The following is a 16,075-nucleotide window of genomic DNA, read 5'->3' as shown; positions in this document are numbered from 1 at the left end:
ATCATGTGCGCACTGAGAGGCATCAGAACATTGTAAGGGAGCCTGGAGCTTCGGCTTAGGCTGGAAGTCAGAGTCTAGCACTGCCTTCTCCAACTAGCTGAGTGTGTTTTATACCTAATGTGCTTTACAGCTGACAACAACACAATGAATAAAGGAGTTATCCACATTTTACTCCTGTGGATACTCATTAAAATGCATTTACTGCCTTTGACTATTTCTTCTCCCTGGCAACTAAGTCAAAATTCAGCCTTAAGTAGACCAAAAAAGAATGAGCTGTAGTGGTAAACAGATTTGTTTTCTCTTTTAATTTTAAATTGGGCTGCACCAAATTGGAAGTGGTTAGGAGCTCTCCCCACTGATTTGATTTGTTTTGTCAGTCTGTACTAGCTGCTAGCAGTTCATTCTAGGACGTGTACTTGATGCTGGGCAAAGGTAGCAAGTGTACTAATCTGCATTTTGTTACTTTCAGGACTACCTAACTTCTTGGTGGAGGGTCTGGGTCTAGCCCCTTTGGGGCTTGGAAGTCTAAATCTGACCTCTCATTAACACAGATTACCTATTTCCTCTTAAGGTTTAATCACTAGGAATAGCTAGTGACTGAGCATCAAAAACCTAGTTCTGATCATTGGCTTGTACTCCTTAAATGAGAATATATTAAATATTATTAGAATTGGGTTCAGAACGAGAACCTCTGAGGAGTGTTTAGTTATTCACCTAGCAAATGAGCAAATAGTTTGCCTGTAACATGCCAGGAGAACTTGGAACTTGAAGGACTATGTTCATGTCCTTTAAAAAAAAAATCATAACCATCGGTCCCTGAAAATTCCTCCCCACCACCTGGTCGTTTGCTAAACCGAGTAATTGCCGCCTTCCTCAGAGGGATGAAATAAAAATTAAAGGAGAAAATTATGTGAAAGTGCTTTATAAACTGTCAAGTGCCAAACATACTTAAGGGGTTATAATAGTAGGAAATGGTGCCTTCCAAAGATGAATCACTTAGAAAATGTTATAAGCGTAAATTATTGGTGTCCATATTCAAACCATGACAGATTCTTGTCACCTCAATGAGGCAAGTGATTGAAATCTGGAGGGAGAAACTAATAATTCAGTGTTTTTAGTTGATTTGGAAATACTAGCTTCACATCCCATAGAGGAATATGCAGCATTTTTGGAGTTTATATTTAAAAGTCATTGTAATCGTGAATTGCCTAGAAATTCAGCCATTAGCCAGGAGTTTTCTTGGGATTCTGAACATCACCCAGAGCACTCATGGGAGGCTGAGGCTACCCCTTCTCCATCTCCAGGGAACTTCCAGCTACCCTTTCCACTCCAAGGAAAGCTAGCGGAGCGCGTGAGAGAAAGCGGGTTCAGCTTGCACACGGCATGATAAATCCTGTCTGTGTCGTATTCCGGACGCGAGTCCCGAGACGTTTCCAGCCTGCTCTGAGTCCCACTGACTGGAACAGTACAGGGCAGGCAGATGACGGCGACTTCTCGGTTCTCCATCCCTTTCCCGAGATGCCACCATCAGCTTCTCGGGCCCAGGCGAAGGCGACAGAGCCTGCAGATTGGGTTGAGGGAGGACGGTGCGCACGACCAACCCCTGTGCACGTCCCCCACGGGGCCGCGGGGCCGGGGCGGGGCGGGCAGGGGTCAGCGCCCCTCCCCGGGGCGGGGCTCGCCAGGGCTCCCCGCGCCCCGCAGCACCGCGGGGCTACAGCGGCAGCGGAGTGCAGGGAGCCGGGCGCGATGTACCTCCGCAGGGCGGTCTCCAAGACCCTGGCGCTGCCTCTGCGGTCGCCCCCAGGCCCCGCGCCGCTCCGGAAGGACGGTGAGTCGCAGGCGCTGGCCCGGGGGGCCTCTCCCGGCGTCCAAGCCTGAGGAGGACAGGTTCCTCGCGCAGAGATCGCGCGGGCGCCCCGCTTCCCGCCTGCCCTTCGTGGGCCAAAGCCAACCCCGGCAGCAGAAGCCTGAGATTGGGGATAGGGATGGGGATGGTGGGGGGCGGGGAAGAGGGGGGAGGGTGGCCGGGAAATCACCTCGAAATTCTTGGAGACTTTGGAAGTAGGGTGCCTTTCCAGCGCGGCTTCTGGATCCGGACTAGATTTCCTGGGTTCGAATCTTGATCTTGGGCAAGTGATTTCACTTCAGTTTCCTCATCTGCAAAATGGGGACACTAATGAGTTTTAATGAGTTAATATATAGTTAACAGCGCTTAGAAAAGTGCCTGGCGAAAGTCGGCAAAGCTTACTCCTTGTCTTAATACAGGGCCCAAAGCGCTCTCCAACTTCACGAGGAAGCAGAGGAATGGGTGGGAAGATGGACCCTGGTCCTCGGGCCCGGCAGGGTGCGCGGAAGGCAGTGCCGGCCCCGTAGAAGTTGGGTAAATGCTCTTGAGTAAATAGACTCAAGACCTGTCCAGGACTCGGCAGCCACGAGCCTGGGCCGTGGCATCCCCGGTGAGGAAGGGGCTTCGAAATGCTTTCCTTAGGAGCTGCAGAGAGATCTGGAGCCCTCCAGCTGTTGGGCTGCGTCCCCCCTGTATCCATCACCTGTAGATTTTCTAAAGCACGGGGAAAGGGAGCGAATTTCCTGAAGGGGAAGTGGCAGTGCGAGCTGGAAGCTTATTAAATAAAAATTGATACACACGAAAGCGCCTAGCCTAGGGCCTGGGCCATCGTAGGTGCTGAAGCGTGAGCAGGAGAGCATTTTCCCTGCCAGCCGCCGGCGGCCCTGCGCCCAGGTTTGCGCTCGCGGGCAGTTCTGCCCCAGCCGGCTCTTTCCTAGTCGTCGCGCATCTTCCTTCTCTTTTCCGTCCCTGACTGGGGCGCCAGCTCTTAGACAACCTCGTTTAAAGTTCTTAGCTCTCTCATCACTTTGCCCCACTTGCTAAGGCTTGCATTGGAGTCGGGGAGAAAGAGAACGACTCCCGCGGAAAATTCCATGGCCAATTTGTTTCCACTATGATTAGGACTGCAGTGGTGATGGTGATGGTGGGAGGGAAGGAAGGTATGTGTAACTAGCTTTATTTTTCTCTTAAAATGCTACTGAGAAGAAGTTGCCTCCAGTAACAGAAATAAGGAGTCTTCGTTTTCCTTGATCTTTATGCCGAGTAAGACAGAGCAGACTTTTCGCTGGTGAAATAGGGGGAAGCCATTCCTTTGAGAGTTCAGAAGATAACAGGGCTGTTGTGATTGGGGGTGGGGAGATGGAAAAGGCACTGACCGTGGCCTTTCGAGCTCTCTGAACGCAACCCTTGCCGTCCTCACGAACAAGCATACACATCCTTTTTTGGTAGCTGCACATATTTCAAATAATTTCCTCCCCAACTTAGGGCAAAAGAAAAGAAGTTTGAAAATTCTAAACAGGTAGTTAGCAATACTGGTTGTAGCAGTACTGGTCTTTTCCTCATTTTCATCTAATTACTTTTTTGTAGTATTGATTCATTTATGTATTTTCAGAACTGTTATTGACTGGAAATTTGGCTTCAGTCATGGACATTAACCTTGTATTGGTACTTCCAACTTGGATGAAAAATGAAATTGTTTCAGTTTTTTGAAGGATAAAATTTTAACCATGCCTCATCAAATTTTGTTCTCCGGTTTTTGCTTTTAAAAATGTAAAATTTTAATGAATAAATAAATTAGGTTTACAGTAGATCACCGAAAAAACTCAGAAAGACAAAATAGAAGTCGCCTGTAATCCTACCACTTAGTGAATTCCACTATTTATCTACTTTTTAGTGTACGCGGTGTTCCAGACCTTTTTTCCCCACTTCCTACATTTTTTTTTTCTTATGTACATTGCTTCCACAATGTACATAATCTGGGATAGTCCTGTAAAGATTATTTTGCTATAACTTTTCACTTAATATAGTGTAAATATTTTCTCGTGTAGACAGTCTTCTGCAAAAATTAAAATATCTGTTTCACATTTATGAATATGCTAAAATTTGTCTAATCTTTACCAAATATTTATTTCCCATTTCATTACTCTTTTAAATAACTCTGCCATAATTGTATTTGTCTTTACTTAAACCTCTGTAATTTTCTTATTTCTTCCTATTTAAAAAAACTTTTTTTTTTTTTTTTTTTTTGCGGTACGCGGGCCTCTCACTGTTGTGGCCTCTCCCGTTGCGGAGCACAGGCTCTGGACGCGCAGGCTCAGCGGCCATGGCTCACAGGCCCAGCCGCTCTACGGCATGTGGGATCTTCCTGGACCGGGGTACGAACCCGTGTCCCCTGAATCGGCAGGCGGACTCTCAACCACTGCACCACCAGGGAAGCCCCCTTTTCCCTCTTTTTTGAGGCTAGGGACCTTGTGTGTTGTGTTTACAGTTATACTCTTTTTTAAAAAGATTATTTTTGTTTTATTTATTTATTTTTATTTTTTGGCTGCACCTCCGGCATGTGGGATCCTAGTTCCCCAGCCAGGGACCAAACCTGCACCCCCTGCATTGGAAGCGCGGAGCCTTAACCACTGGACCGCGAGGGAAGTCCCTACAGTTATAATCTTTTTTTAAAATATAAATTTATTTATTTATTTATTATTTATGTTTGGCTGCGTTGGGTCTTCGTTGCTGCGCACGGGCTTTCTCTAGTTGCAGCGAGCAGGGGGCTACTCTACGTTGCGGTGCGTGGGCTTCTCGTTGCAGTGGCTTCTCTTGTTGCGGACACAGGCTCTAGGTGCGCAGCCTTCAGTAGCTGTGGCATGAAGGTCCAGTAGTTGTGGCTCACGGGCTCTAGAGCGCAGGCTCAGTAGTTGTGGCACACGGGCTTAGTTGCTCCTAGGCATGTGGGATCTTCCCAGAGCAGAGATCAAACCTGTGTCCCCTGCATTGGCAGGTGGACTCTTAACCACTGCGCCACCAGGGAAGTCCCTCTTTATCTTTAAAATAGAGAATTTGAGCTATATGAACTTTAAGCTTCTTCTAGCTTTGTCTATTATAAAAATTTCAATTCCATAACATATGGTATATACAAATTCTAGCACTATAGAGTTAATATATTTAAATAGAATAATACAGTACCTTACTCTGTTTCTATTAGTTTGTACAAAATTGCCCTTCTATTTTAGATATGACCTTATGGCAACATTTATCTTAAAAGAGCTTATATCTGGTGGGAATGTAAATTGATACAGCCACTATGGAGAACAGTATGGAGGTTCCTTAAAAAACTACAAATAGAACTACCATACGACCCAGCAATCTCACTACTGAGCATATACCCTGAGAAAACCATAATTCAAAAAGTGTCATGTACCACAACGTTCACTGCAGCTCTATTTACAATAGCCAGGACATGGAAGCAACCTAAGTGTCCATAGACACATGAATGGATAAAGAAGATGTGGCACATATATACAATGGAATATTACTCAGCCATAAAAAGAAGCAAAATTGAGTTATTTGTAGTGAGGTGGATGGACCTGGAGACTGTCATACAGAGTGAAGGAAGTCAGAAAGAGAAAAACAAATACCATATGCTAACACATATATATGGAATCTAAAAAAAAAAAAAAAGGTTCTGAAGAACCTAGGGGCAAGACAGGAATAAAGATGCAGACATAGAGAATGGACTTGAGGACACGGGGAGGGGGAAGGGTAAGCTGGGACGAAGTAGAGAGTAGCATGGACTTATATATACTACTAAATGTAAAATAGATAGCTAGTAGGAAGCAGCCGCATAGCACAGGGAGATCAGCTCGGTGCTGTGTGACCACCTAGAGGGGTGGGATAGGGAGGGTGGGAGGGAGACACAAGAGGGAAGAGATATGGGGATATATGTATACGTATAGCTGAATCACTTTGTTATAAAGCAGAAACCAACACACCATTGTAAAGCAATTATACTCCAATAAAGATGTTAAAAAATAAATTAAAAAAAATTTTTAAAAAGCATCCATCTGCCCATCTTTAAAGGTTTTATATTAGAAGAATTAAAGTTTCTTTCTATGTCTACATTTGCATTACAGATTTATAGAAATGTGTTGCGTTTCAACATAAATGTTTTATTTAACATAAAAATTTGAAGCACAAATGTATTTAATTCATTTTTTGTAAAAATAATCTTTCCATTGAATCCTGTGGTGTAGAATATACAATAAATGGATTTCTTTTGCTCACATGCATCTCGTTTGACATTAAAATTGTTTAAAGCTTTGTCATTTCTCCTTACCCACGTCTGCATTCCTTCCAAGAAAAGCATAATGCGAAGCATCAGGATGACAGGTTTCATAAGTAATTATCAAATTAGATTAAGAAAATGTCAAGTGGAATTATTACCCTACCTTGTAATACTGTATTCCTTTAAGCTAAAATCAGTTGATGTTAATAGATTCTAGGTTCACTGAGGGGTAAAAAATTTTTTTGGATGTAATCATTTAAAATAGTTTTGCCCGTGGTGGAGCTAACTGTGTTTAAACTTGTTTTCCTAGCATCTCTTCGCTGGATGTCATCTAACAAATTCCCTGGATCATCTGGATCAAATATGATCTATTATCTGGTTGTAGGTGTCACAGTCAGTGCTGGTGGATATTATGTAAGTGTTTTAATAACCTTGGTGCTCAGGAATTCATATATTTTACAACCTGTGGTAAAACTCAAAGCAATGTCAAGATCAAGACATAGGATTAATTAAATATACAAGATTATGAAAAAAAATTTTAAGTATAAAATACTTAATACCACTAACTATGGATGACTTTCATTAAAAACAATGTTATTATAAATACTAACAGTACTAATGGCTGACATTCGAGTGTTTACCACGTGACAGACTCATGGCTCATTTAATTATTGCAACAATTCTTTAAGGTAGGTCCTATTATTAACATTTGACAAGAACTGTTTTGAGAGAGAAACTTTTTAAAAATTAATAGACTTTATGGGACTTCCCTGGTGGTCCAGTGGTTAAGACTCCACGCTTCTACTGCAGTGGGTGAGAGTTCCATCCCTGGTCAAGGAACAGAGATTCCCCATGCTGCACAACACGGCCAAAAAAAAATTAATAGACTTTATTTTTTGGTGCAGTTTTAGGTTTACAGAAAAATAAGCAGAAAGTACAGAGAATTCCCATATACTTCCTCTCACCCCTCTGCCCCCTCTTTCCCAAATCAACAACCTTGCTTTAGTGAGATACATTTGTTACAACTGATGGGTCAACACTGATACATTATTATTAACTAAAGGCTGTAGTTTACATGAGGGTTCACTCCGTGTTGTACATTATATGGGTTTTAACAAATATATACTGACATGTATCCACCATTACAGTAGCACACAGAATAGTTTCATTGCCCTAAAAATACCGTGCTCCAACCATTCATTATTCCCTCTCTCCCGCGAGTTTCCGTAGTTTTTTAGTAGCTTTTGTTTGTTTGTTTGTTTGTTTGTTTTACGTTACGCGAGCCTCTCACCATTGTGGCCTCTCCCACTGTGGAGCACAGGCTCCGGATGCGCAGGCTCAGTGGCCATGGCTCACGGGCCCAGCCGCTCCGCGGCATGTGGGATCCTCCCAGACCGGGGCACGAACCCGTGTCCCCTGCATCGGCAGGCGGACTCCCAACCACTGTGCCACCAGGGAAGCCCCTTAGCTTTATATATTTACTTTTATTTTTTAAAAGTAATGTTTATCTATATATTTTTTAAAAATTCAAAATAGACATATATAAAATCAAAAGAATGTTTTCCTCCCTGGTCTTCCTTATCCAGTCCCCACAAGTAATCACTATAAAACAAAGCTTTTAATAGTATGATTTTGGAGCTAAAAAAAAAAAAAAAAAGAAACATTTGTGAGTTAATAAGATAATTCTAGGAATTCCCTGGAGGTCCAGGGGTTAGGACTCAGTGCTTTCACTGCTGTGGGCCCAGTGCAATCCCTGGTTGGGGAACTAATATCCCGTAAGCTGCACTGTGTGGCCAATAAATAAATAAATAAATAAATAAATAAATAATCCTATTGATTTGAATCATTCCTCATTTTGTCATAAACTTTCTAAACTGAAATCTAATCTTTATTATGAATAAAAGTAGAATAAGTATATATTCTTCAGGAACCATAAGACTACACAATCACTACATTTTGGTTTGACCTTACAGAAATATGCATAAAGAGATTTTTAGTCCTAACTAGGAGCAGTTTATAGGACTATGTAGGTAATGAAACCAAAATACATATTCTACTCTTCAAAAATGTGAAAGCCTCAAGAAGCCAGGAAAGTTCAAACATGTCACTTATATTATTGTCTTCCACTAATCTACCCGCTTTCACTCATACCCAGATTCCTTTGCTTTTACCATCTTCCTACTGCTTAATATTGAATTCACTGCCCAGGGCTACTATAGTTGGATATAGGCCACTGGAAAACAGATTAAACTAGGCCATGTGATTATGTGGGAAGCTGGAAGACTGAATTTCATCTGGACATCACTACACCTCTAATCATGTTTACCAGTGCCAGACATGAACCTCTGTAGTCCGCTAAATCTTCCTTTGCAAAAGCAATCTTAACAGGCTGATTAGAAACTGGCTACGCCTGAGAGCTCTTTCTGGCCTTGTTCTCTCACAGTGGGAGTGGAAATTGGACAAGGTGATGATCTCTAAATCCCTTTCCACCTCTAAGATTATGTAGTTTTAATCTGGAATGTCTTCATTCCCAAGAATCTTAGGCTACTTTCAGGAGGAAATACAGAAACTGAGGCACTCAGAAACCCATATTCTAGTCCTCCCCTTCCCTTCCTTGTCCTGCACTAAAATAAATTCTATATTAGGTTTATCTGAATTGAATCCACAGTTGCTCCCTAGGCAAGAGCACTTTTTCATTTCCAAGTAAAATCTACTACCAGAGCCTCTGAAAATCTGAGAAAGGCCCAGGTCACTTCCATTTTTTGAGGGTCTGGGTATCTTGGAAGAACAAAATGCCAGACTGGTTTCTAAAAGTTGTGGTAGATTTTAGATGCTTACATTTAATAAATACAAAATATCATTTGGAAATAACTTCAAAGTCTAATTTTGAGACTCTCTTCTAATAGACCTTCCTTCTACTCTGTGCTTGATTATGTTCGATTTGAAAAAGCTAGATCCTCTGGGTTACACATGAGTTGTGAATTATTCTTATATCTCTTTGATTCTGCTTTAGCAGCTAAATTGTGTTTTAGCCCCTTGAATAATAAGACTAATGTCCTAGGGATGTTGCTGCTGGGATGGCCATTTCAGGGACATGAACTTGGGCACAGGTTCAGCTTTACTGTACTGAGAACTGAGGGTGCTGACTCAGTGTACAAGTCAGGAGCTCCCACCCCACTAGGAAAATATTCCCTGCTTTTATACAAAAATGTTGACTGTCATTCCTGCTGATCCTGTTTGCTCTGTGTGTTTCAAAGCCAGATGATTCAAGTCAGAATTCACCAAACCCTGGGGGTTTGTTCAAGGGCCACTTTTGCAACATTTCCACCCCTGAGCTTATGGAGTTTTCCATTTTCACAGTCTAATTTTAACATACTATAAAATGGTTTGTAATTTGCATAGGATAACGTTTAATGAGGTTAATGGTTTATGATGATTAAAAATTTAGAAAATACTACATATAAATATGCAAATTTTAAAAATCTGTCATCCTACCTGCCACTAAGAGAGAAATATCTACCAACAGTTTTTTAAGCTGAGATAATATAAACAATATTATCTAGTGAGATTTTCATTTTTTAAATATCATGGTCTAATATGAATACAGGCCAGAGATTACTACTTGATTTTGAAATGAAAGGAGGCCTGCACATTGTATCTAAGATTAAGATAGCTTTATTACCAATTTTGTTTCTCAAGTAACCTGTGGGCCAGTCATATTACTGCTTTTAATGATTAAACCTAGCTGACTTAAGGAATCTTCATTGGGGTCTACAAATGGGTCATTTTGGAAGACTTTTGGAAAACTTTTCATTGTGGGAGAATTGAGTTTCACCTGCAGTTATAAGAACTAATACAGAGAGAGCTCATATACCTTTTGCCTCATTTCCCCCAGTGACAACATCTTTGCTAACTATAAAACTATCACAGCCAGGAAACTGACATGGATACGATCCATAGACCTTATTCAGATTCCACCAGCTTTACATGCACTTGTGCGTGTGTGTGTGTGTACGCTCAAGTGCATGTATTTAGTCCTAAGCAATTTTATCACGTGTAGATTCATGTATTCACCACCACAGTCAAGAGACAAGACTGTCCCATCACCACAAGGGTCCCATGTGTTGTTCTTTTGTAATTGTACTCACTTCCCGCCTGCTTTCCCCCTCCCTGCCTGCCACTTCCTGACAACTACTAATCTGTTCTCTATTTCTGTATTTCTTGTCATTTCAAGAACGTTACCAAAAAAAATTAATAATAATAATAGTAACGTTACATAAATGGAATCCTAAGGTGTGTAACCTTTTGAGATTAGCTTTTTTCACTCAGCATAATTTACCTGGAGATTTATCCAAATTGTTTCCTGTATCTATAGTTCATCCCTTTTATGGCTGAGTAGTGTCCTATGTCATGGACGTACCACAGTCTGTGTAACCATTCACCGGTTGGAGGACGTCTGGACTGATTCCAGTTTTTAGCTATTACAAATAAAGCTACCATGAACATTTGTGTACAGGTTTTTGTGTGCATATAAATTTCCATTACTCTGAGATAAACGCCTGTCAGAATATTTTGATTCTAGCATAATTTTTTTTTCTTGGTCTTTATCTATCCACCTTGTGTGTTTTCAGTTATCTTTGACCTCTGTTAGAACATTTGTTTCTTTCCTTTTTTATTTTTTATTTTTATTTTTTTTGCGGTACGCGGGCCTCTCACTGCTGTGGCCTCTCCCGTTGTGGAGCACAGGCTCCGGATGCCCAGGCTCAGCGTCCATGGCTCACGGGCCCAGCCGCTCCGCGGCATGTGGGATCTTCCCAGACCAGGGCACGAACCCGTGTCCCCTGCATCGGCAGGAGGACTCTCAACCACTGCGCCACCAGGGAAGCCCTCTTTCCTTTTTTAAAGCATTCTACTTATTGACAAAGATTTCCAGAGGGGAAATAAAAGAGTAGACGGTGTGTATTGGTTTCTCCTGTTTGAACTGTAGATAGCATTAAACTCGGCATGATGAATCTTAGAGCTCAAGAAATAAACTTAAGCACACATTTACTTTCAGACTTACAAGAGAATCACATCAGAGAAAGCCAAACACAGTGATCATATAACGAATTTGAAAGAAAAAACCAAAGCAGAGTTACATCCACTTCCAGGTAAAGTGAATTTACTCTTTTCTTTTTCCTTGAGGCACTAATTTTCATTATCTTAGTCTAGCAATGGACAGTATTTGTTTTTGGCTTCTTTACTAACTTAATCCAAAATGATTCTCGGTAGAAGTTCATTCAGAAAGGAAAAGTCCAACCAAAGCCTAAAGAATATTGTTAGAGGTTTCGGATGAGGGCATTTGGTAAATGAAAACATTGTACTTTTAAACTGCTGACCAGCAGCTTTGACTTCTTTGTGTGGTAATATTACTTTTCCCCTACTCAGGTTTCCATTCATGCAGGCATAATTTTAGTATCTGTCTCTCTCAGCAGCTTGACCTTTCATTTCTCTCATTAATTTTTTTTAAGTCATGAAACTAATTTTGTTTCAGTTTTGGCTAAGACCACCTGTGTGCAGTGACATTAGTAGATTCAGTCATGTCTACTGAGTCCCTCAGTTGATCCGACTGATAAAATGGCAACTTGTAAGAACAGAAATTTGACATTTTCACCCTAATGTATATTTCTTGCCTTAAACTGCTTGCTTTAAACCATACTTTTTTCCATCTCAGCTATAAGGCCATTATTATCAAATACCATGATCACTATTTAGGGACAAAGAAAACAGCTGCTCATGGACCAGTTTTAACCTTTTAGTCATGAGAACAATAAGAAACAGAATATCATTAGTAAACATTGTTGAATATAATCATGAGATGGCTGATTGTAATAATGATAAAATACAGCACTTCCATAGCACTTCCTTGGTTTTAAACCCCTCTTCATACATATTATTGCAGTCAATCCTCCCAATAGTTCCATGAGGTAGATATTATTAATATCCCCATTTTACAGATGACAAAACTGAGGTTGAGGGAGGACTAGTGGCTTCTCAGCTAGTAAGTTAGCTACTTTTCCATGCTATTTCACATGACACATTGCCTGTTTATTTTCATGGTTTGTATTTAAATAAATAATACACATGAAATTATTATTTTCTTAAGTTCAACAGATTCAAAAGGGTTTTCAGAAGAGCAGACCCTTCGTACCTCCCCAGAGGCAACCAATAACACCAGTTTCTTTGTGTCCTCCAGGAGAGGGTCTCTACAAATATAACTCTCTAGGACTATATTACCCTCCTTTTGTCCTAACACAAATAATACCATACTGTATACATAGCTCGTTTCCTTGCTTTTTTTTCACTGAACAGACTACCTTGAAGACCATGTCATATCAGTACTTATTGGTCTGTCTCATTTTTTTAAATGACTGCACAGTGTCTCACCGTCTTCCCATGCTCTTTAAATTAATAGTTTGCTTAATGGACTAAATTTTAAAGGTGAAAAAGAGAACCTTGTGGGTGCCGAGGAAGCCAGTTCAGAAACCCCCGAAGTACCTTTAGTGGAAGCTCCGGTGGTGGATTCTGCAGAGCTTCCCAGTGCTACAGTTGCAGTCGTAAAAGAGGCTTCCCCCTGTCCAGACAATGTGGAGGCTGCTGCCGAGGAGACCACTGCCGCTGGTGCTGAAACTGGGTCAGAGGTGACGGATGTGGGGACGGGAGAAACCGCAGAGGTCAACACTGAAACCACGTCAGAGGTTACCAGCGCAGTTCGGGATGAAGCTGTTGCCATCGATAGTGATAAAGGTACAACCGAGAACGAAAGCTGTGGTGAATATGCTGAACTAGAAGAAAATTCTCCAGTTGAGTCAGAATCCTCTGCTGGGGCTGATTTACAGGAAGAAGCCAGTGTTTGTTCTGAGGCCGCCTCAGCCCAAGGCTAATCTCATGCTGATTGACACTTGGGCAAAAAATGCCACAGAGGGTCTGATAGGTGTTTTTGTAGTTTCAGTAACCTTAGATTTTAAAAAGTCTTCTTTTCTAGAAAATGTTAATGTGCCTTGAGGATTTGGGGTATCTGCTGATAGATTTCAGGATCAAGAGATTTGAGATTTTGCATGCTGAATAGTTTTCTACTCTCTGGGATCAGAATATGACATGTAAAGAGCTTAAAGAGTTTCACCTGTGGATTTAAATTTTATATCATAGGAATTGAGCTATCTATACAACCTGCATTCACTTTAATTTTGCTATAATTTTACCTTTCTTTAATGTATGTAAATCTAGATTCTTGAGTTTTGATTTGAACTCATTTAAATAAATTTGGAAAATCTTTAGTGCTTCTATATTTATTCACTAATATTTATCTGTAAAAATAGTATATACTAATATACCCACATATAACAGCACATGAACATTGCAATGTTATCAAAGAAAACATAATCTAGGGAGAACTCTGCATATGGCAATATATGTATCCGTTCTCCCATCTATATTACGTGGCAGGCTGTGCCAGTATTTTCCATTTCAGTTTAGTTCTCTTCAAGCAGCATTTATCCTGGCACTTTGTGCCAGTGGTCATTCATTCATTCATTCATTCCCATAGTCAACAAATATTAACTGAGCACCTGTAATTTACCAGGCACTGTTTTAAGTGTTGAGATTAAAAAAAAAAAAAAAAGATAAAAATTCCTACCCTTCCCAGCTCATGTTCTAGGGTATATATAAATACTCTAAGCAAATATAAATCATAAACAAGATAAATAAGACAATTATATAGTATGTTAGATACTGATAAGTATTTGAAAAGAAAAATAATGAAAGTAAAGGGATTATAAGTGTTGGTTAGGGCAGCCAGAGAAGACCTTACTGAGAAGCTGTCTTGTGAGTATAAATGTGAAGGATGTATAAGGGACCTAGTCATGAGGACATGGCAGGGCGGGGCTGGTGGGAGAGCAGCGGAAAATCATCCCAGATGAGGGGACTGAGAAGGGTAAAGGATTTGAAGCATGAATATGCTAGAGAATTTGAGGAATTGCAAGGTGGCCAGTGTGTGGCTAAAGTGGAATGAAAAAGAGGGAGAGCAGTGGAGATGATTTCAGAGAGAAAGAATGATTATGCAAGGGTGGGCTAGATCACGCACGGTCTAGTAAGATTTTGGCTACTCAGGTAAGTTGGGAAGTGGTAGTGGATGCTACTGATGCTCTGACTAGATCCCTTTAACTGGGCCAGTACATTTAATCCTAGCTGCTCTGAGTGTCACACACACACCCCGCCCCCAACCTCACCCCAGGCAGCTCACAGTTGGTGACTGACTACCGTGGTGGTACAAAAGGTGGAGCCTTCGCTGAGGGACAACGCAGAGCTTCCCAGTCGAAGCTGGTTTCCATCTGAGATTACATCCTTGCTTAGCTTTCTCCCCCTGTTCTATCCCACTTGCCTCCTTCCTATTCCCCTGGGAGCACTCCTTTAATAAATCACCTGCCTCTAAATTCCTGTTTCAAGCTCTGTTTCTAGGCACTCCACCTAAGATAATTGTACTGGATGTGGTCCCAGGAAGCAGACCCTAAGAATAGGGTTCTGGAATTGTATCACTCTCCAGCTGGATGGCGATGAGGACCCCATCACTGGTGGTAGGTGGAGGACTACTATTCCCTGGCCTTCTCTAGCAGTGCAGTTGCTAAGATTTTCACTCATGGTAAACTAGGGTAGGATATAGGTGCAAGATGACATACTGGCTGGTTTAATGCCTCTGGAATTTGAGAGCTAGCAAGAAATAATAACTGCAAGGACTTAATCATTGCAATTAAGGGATGCTGTTTCACTAAACATTCTGTAAGATGGAGCAGAAACACTACCCAGTACCACTCTACGACCTCAACACACACACACAAAAATGCATTCTTCTCCACTGTTTTAGTTAGGATGCTTTCTGCTGCAAATAACAGAAAGCAACTCAAAACAGATTAAACAACAGAGATAGTTATTACCTAACCAGCTATCCAGAGGTCAGGCAGCTGCCAGGTTGGTTTATTCTGTGGCTCAGTTGTTGAGGACCAGGTTATTTCTATTATTCTGTTCTATTGGGTTGGCCAAAAAGTTCATTCGGTTTTAAGTAAAAGACACATTTTTTATTTTCACCAAGAACTTTATTGAACAACATGGTCATTTACCGAACGAACTTTTTGGCCAACCCAATACTATCAAGAATGTTTGGGCTTTATCCTTGTTAGGCTTTCCTCATAATCACAGGATGAATCACCATAATTCTAGCTATCTTATTCAGCCACATTATTAATGTCCACTCAAAGTCATTCAAAAACACAAACTTCCTCATCTTAAAAAAAAGAAATATATATATACATATTTCTTTTTAATGTTATATTGTGGAAAATTTCAAACAAAAGTAGAGAGAACAGTGTAAGGAATCTTCGTGTGCCCTCACCCAGATTTACCAATTATCAACTCTTGGCAAATCTTGTATTCGTAGTCCCACCCACTTAACCTTCTACTACTACTACTGCCTGTACGTAAAATAATAATAATAATAATAGTAATAATAATTATTTAGTATTGCTAATTAGTCAGGAATCAAATTTCCTTAACTGCCTCATAAAGGGTTTTCTCCTCCCTTCAGTTTGTTTTTTGGCTCAGAATTGAAGTCCACAAATTGCAATTGGTCAATATGTCCTTAAGTCTATTTTTTTATAGGTTCCCCTTCATCCCCCTTTTGTTTCTCCTTGCAATTTATTTTTTTAAATAAACTGGGTCATTTGATCTGTAGCTTTTTTTCAGTCTGGGTTTTGTTTATTGCCACCATGTGTATTTTTTGGTTTTGTTTCAACGTGTTCCTCTCCCTTGTACTGCCTCTAAGTTGGCATTTAGCTCTAGAGGTTCGATCAGATTTAGGCCTATTGTTTGGACAGGAATACTTCATAGGTGGTCTTCACACTTCTATCGAGACCCAC

General features: G+C 40.9%; 1 protein-coding gene across 2 annotated transcripts; it reads left to right on the top strand.

Annotated features, from left to right (window-relative positions):
* The first annotated feature begins 1,680 nt into the window (after window positions 1-1,680).
* On the top strand, window positions 1,681-13,140 carry MGARP (mitochondria localized glutamic acid rich protein). 2 transcript variants are annotated; one of them, XM_060089213.1, is made up of 4 exons: window positions 1,681-1,831; window positions 6,439-6,542; window positions 11,185-11,278; window positions 12,750-13,140. In XM_060089213.1, the coding sequence occupies exons 1-4, from the start codon at window positions 1,750-1,752 to the stop codon at window positions 13,049-13,051; spliced, it is 582 nt and encodes a 193-aa protein (XP_059945196.1). In that variant the 5' UTR covers window positions 1,681-1,749; the 3' UTR covers window positions 13,052-13,140. The 2 variants fall into 2 exon arrangements, with proteins under 2 accessions (XP_059945196.1, XP_059945188.1); XM_060089205.1 differs by having other exon boundaries at window positions 12,609-13,140.
* The last annotated feature ends 2,935 nt before the right edge of the window (window positions 13,141-16,075 follow it).

Source organism: Mesoplodon densirostris, chromosome 1, assembly GCF_025265405.1.
Source record: "Mesoplodon densirostris isolate mMesDen1 chromosome 1, mMesDen1 primary haplotype, whole genome shotgun sequence".
Classification (NCBI taxonomy): domain Eukaryota; kingdom Metazoa; phylum Chordata; class Mammalia; order Artiodactyla; family Ziphiidae; genus Mesoplodon; species Mesoplodon densirostris.
The sequence above is the reverse complement of the archived record's forward strand: the minus strand, read 5'-3'. Positions and strand labels throughout refer to the sequence as shown.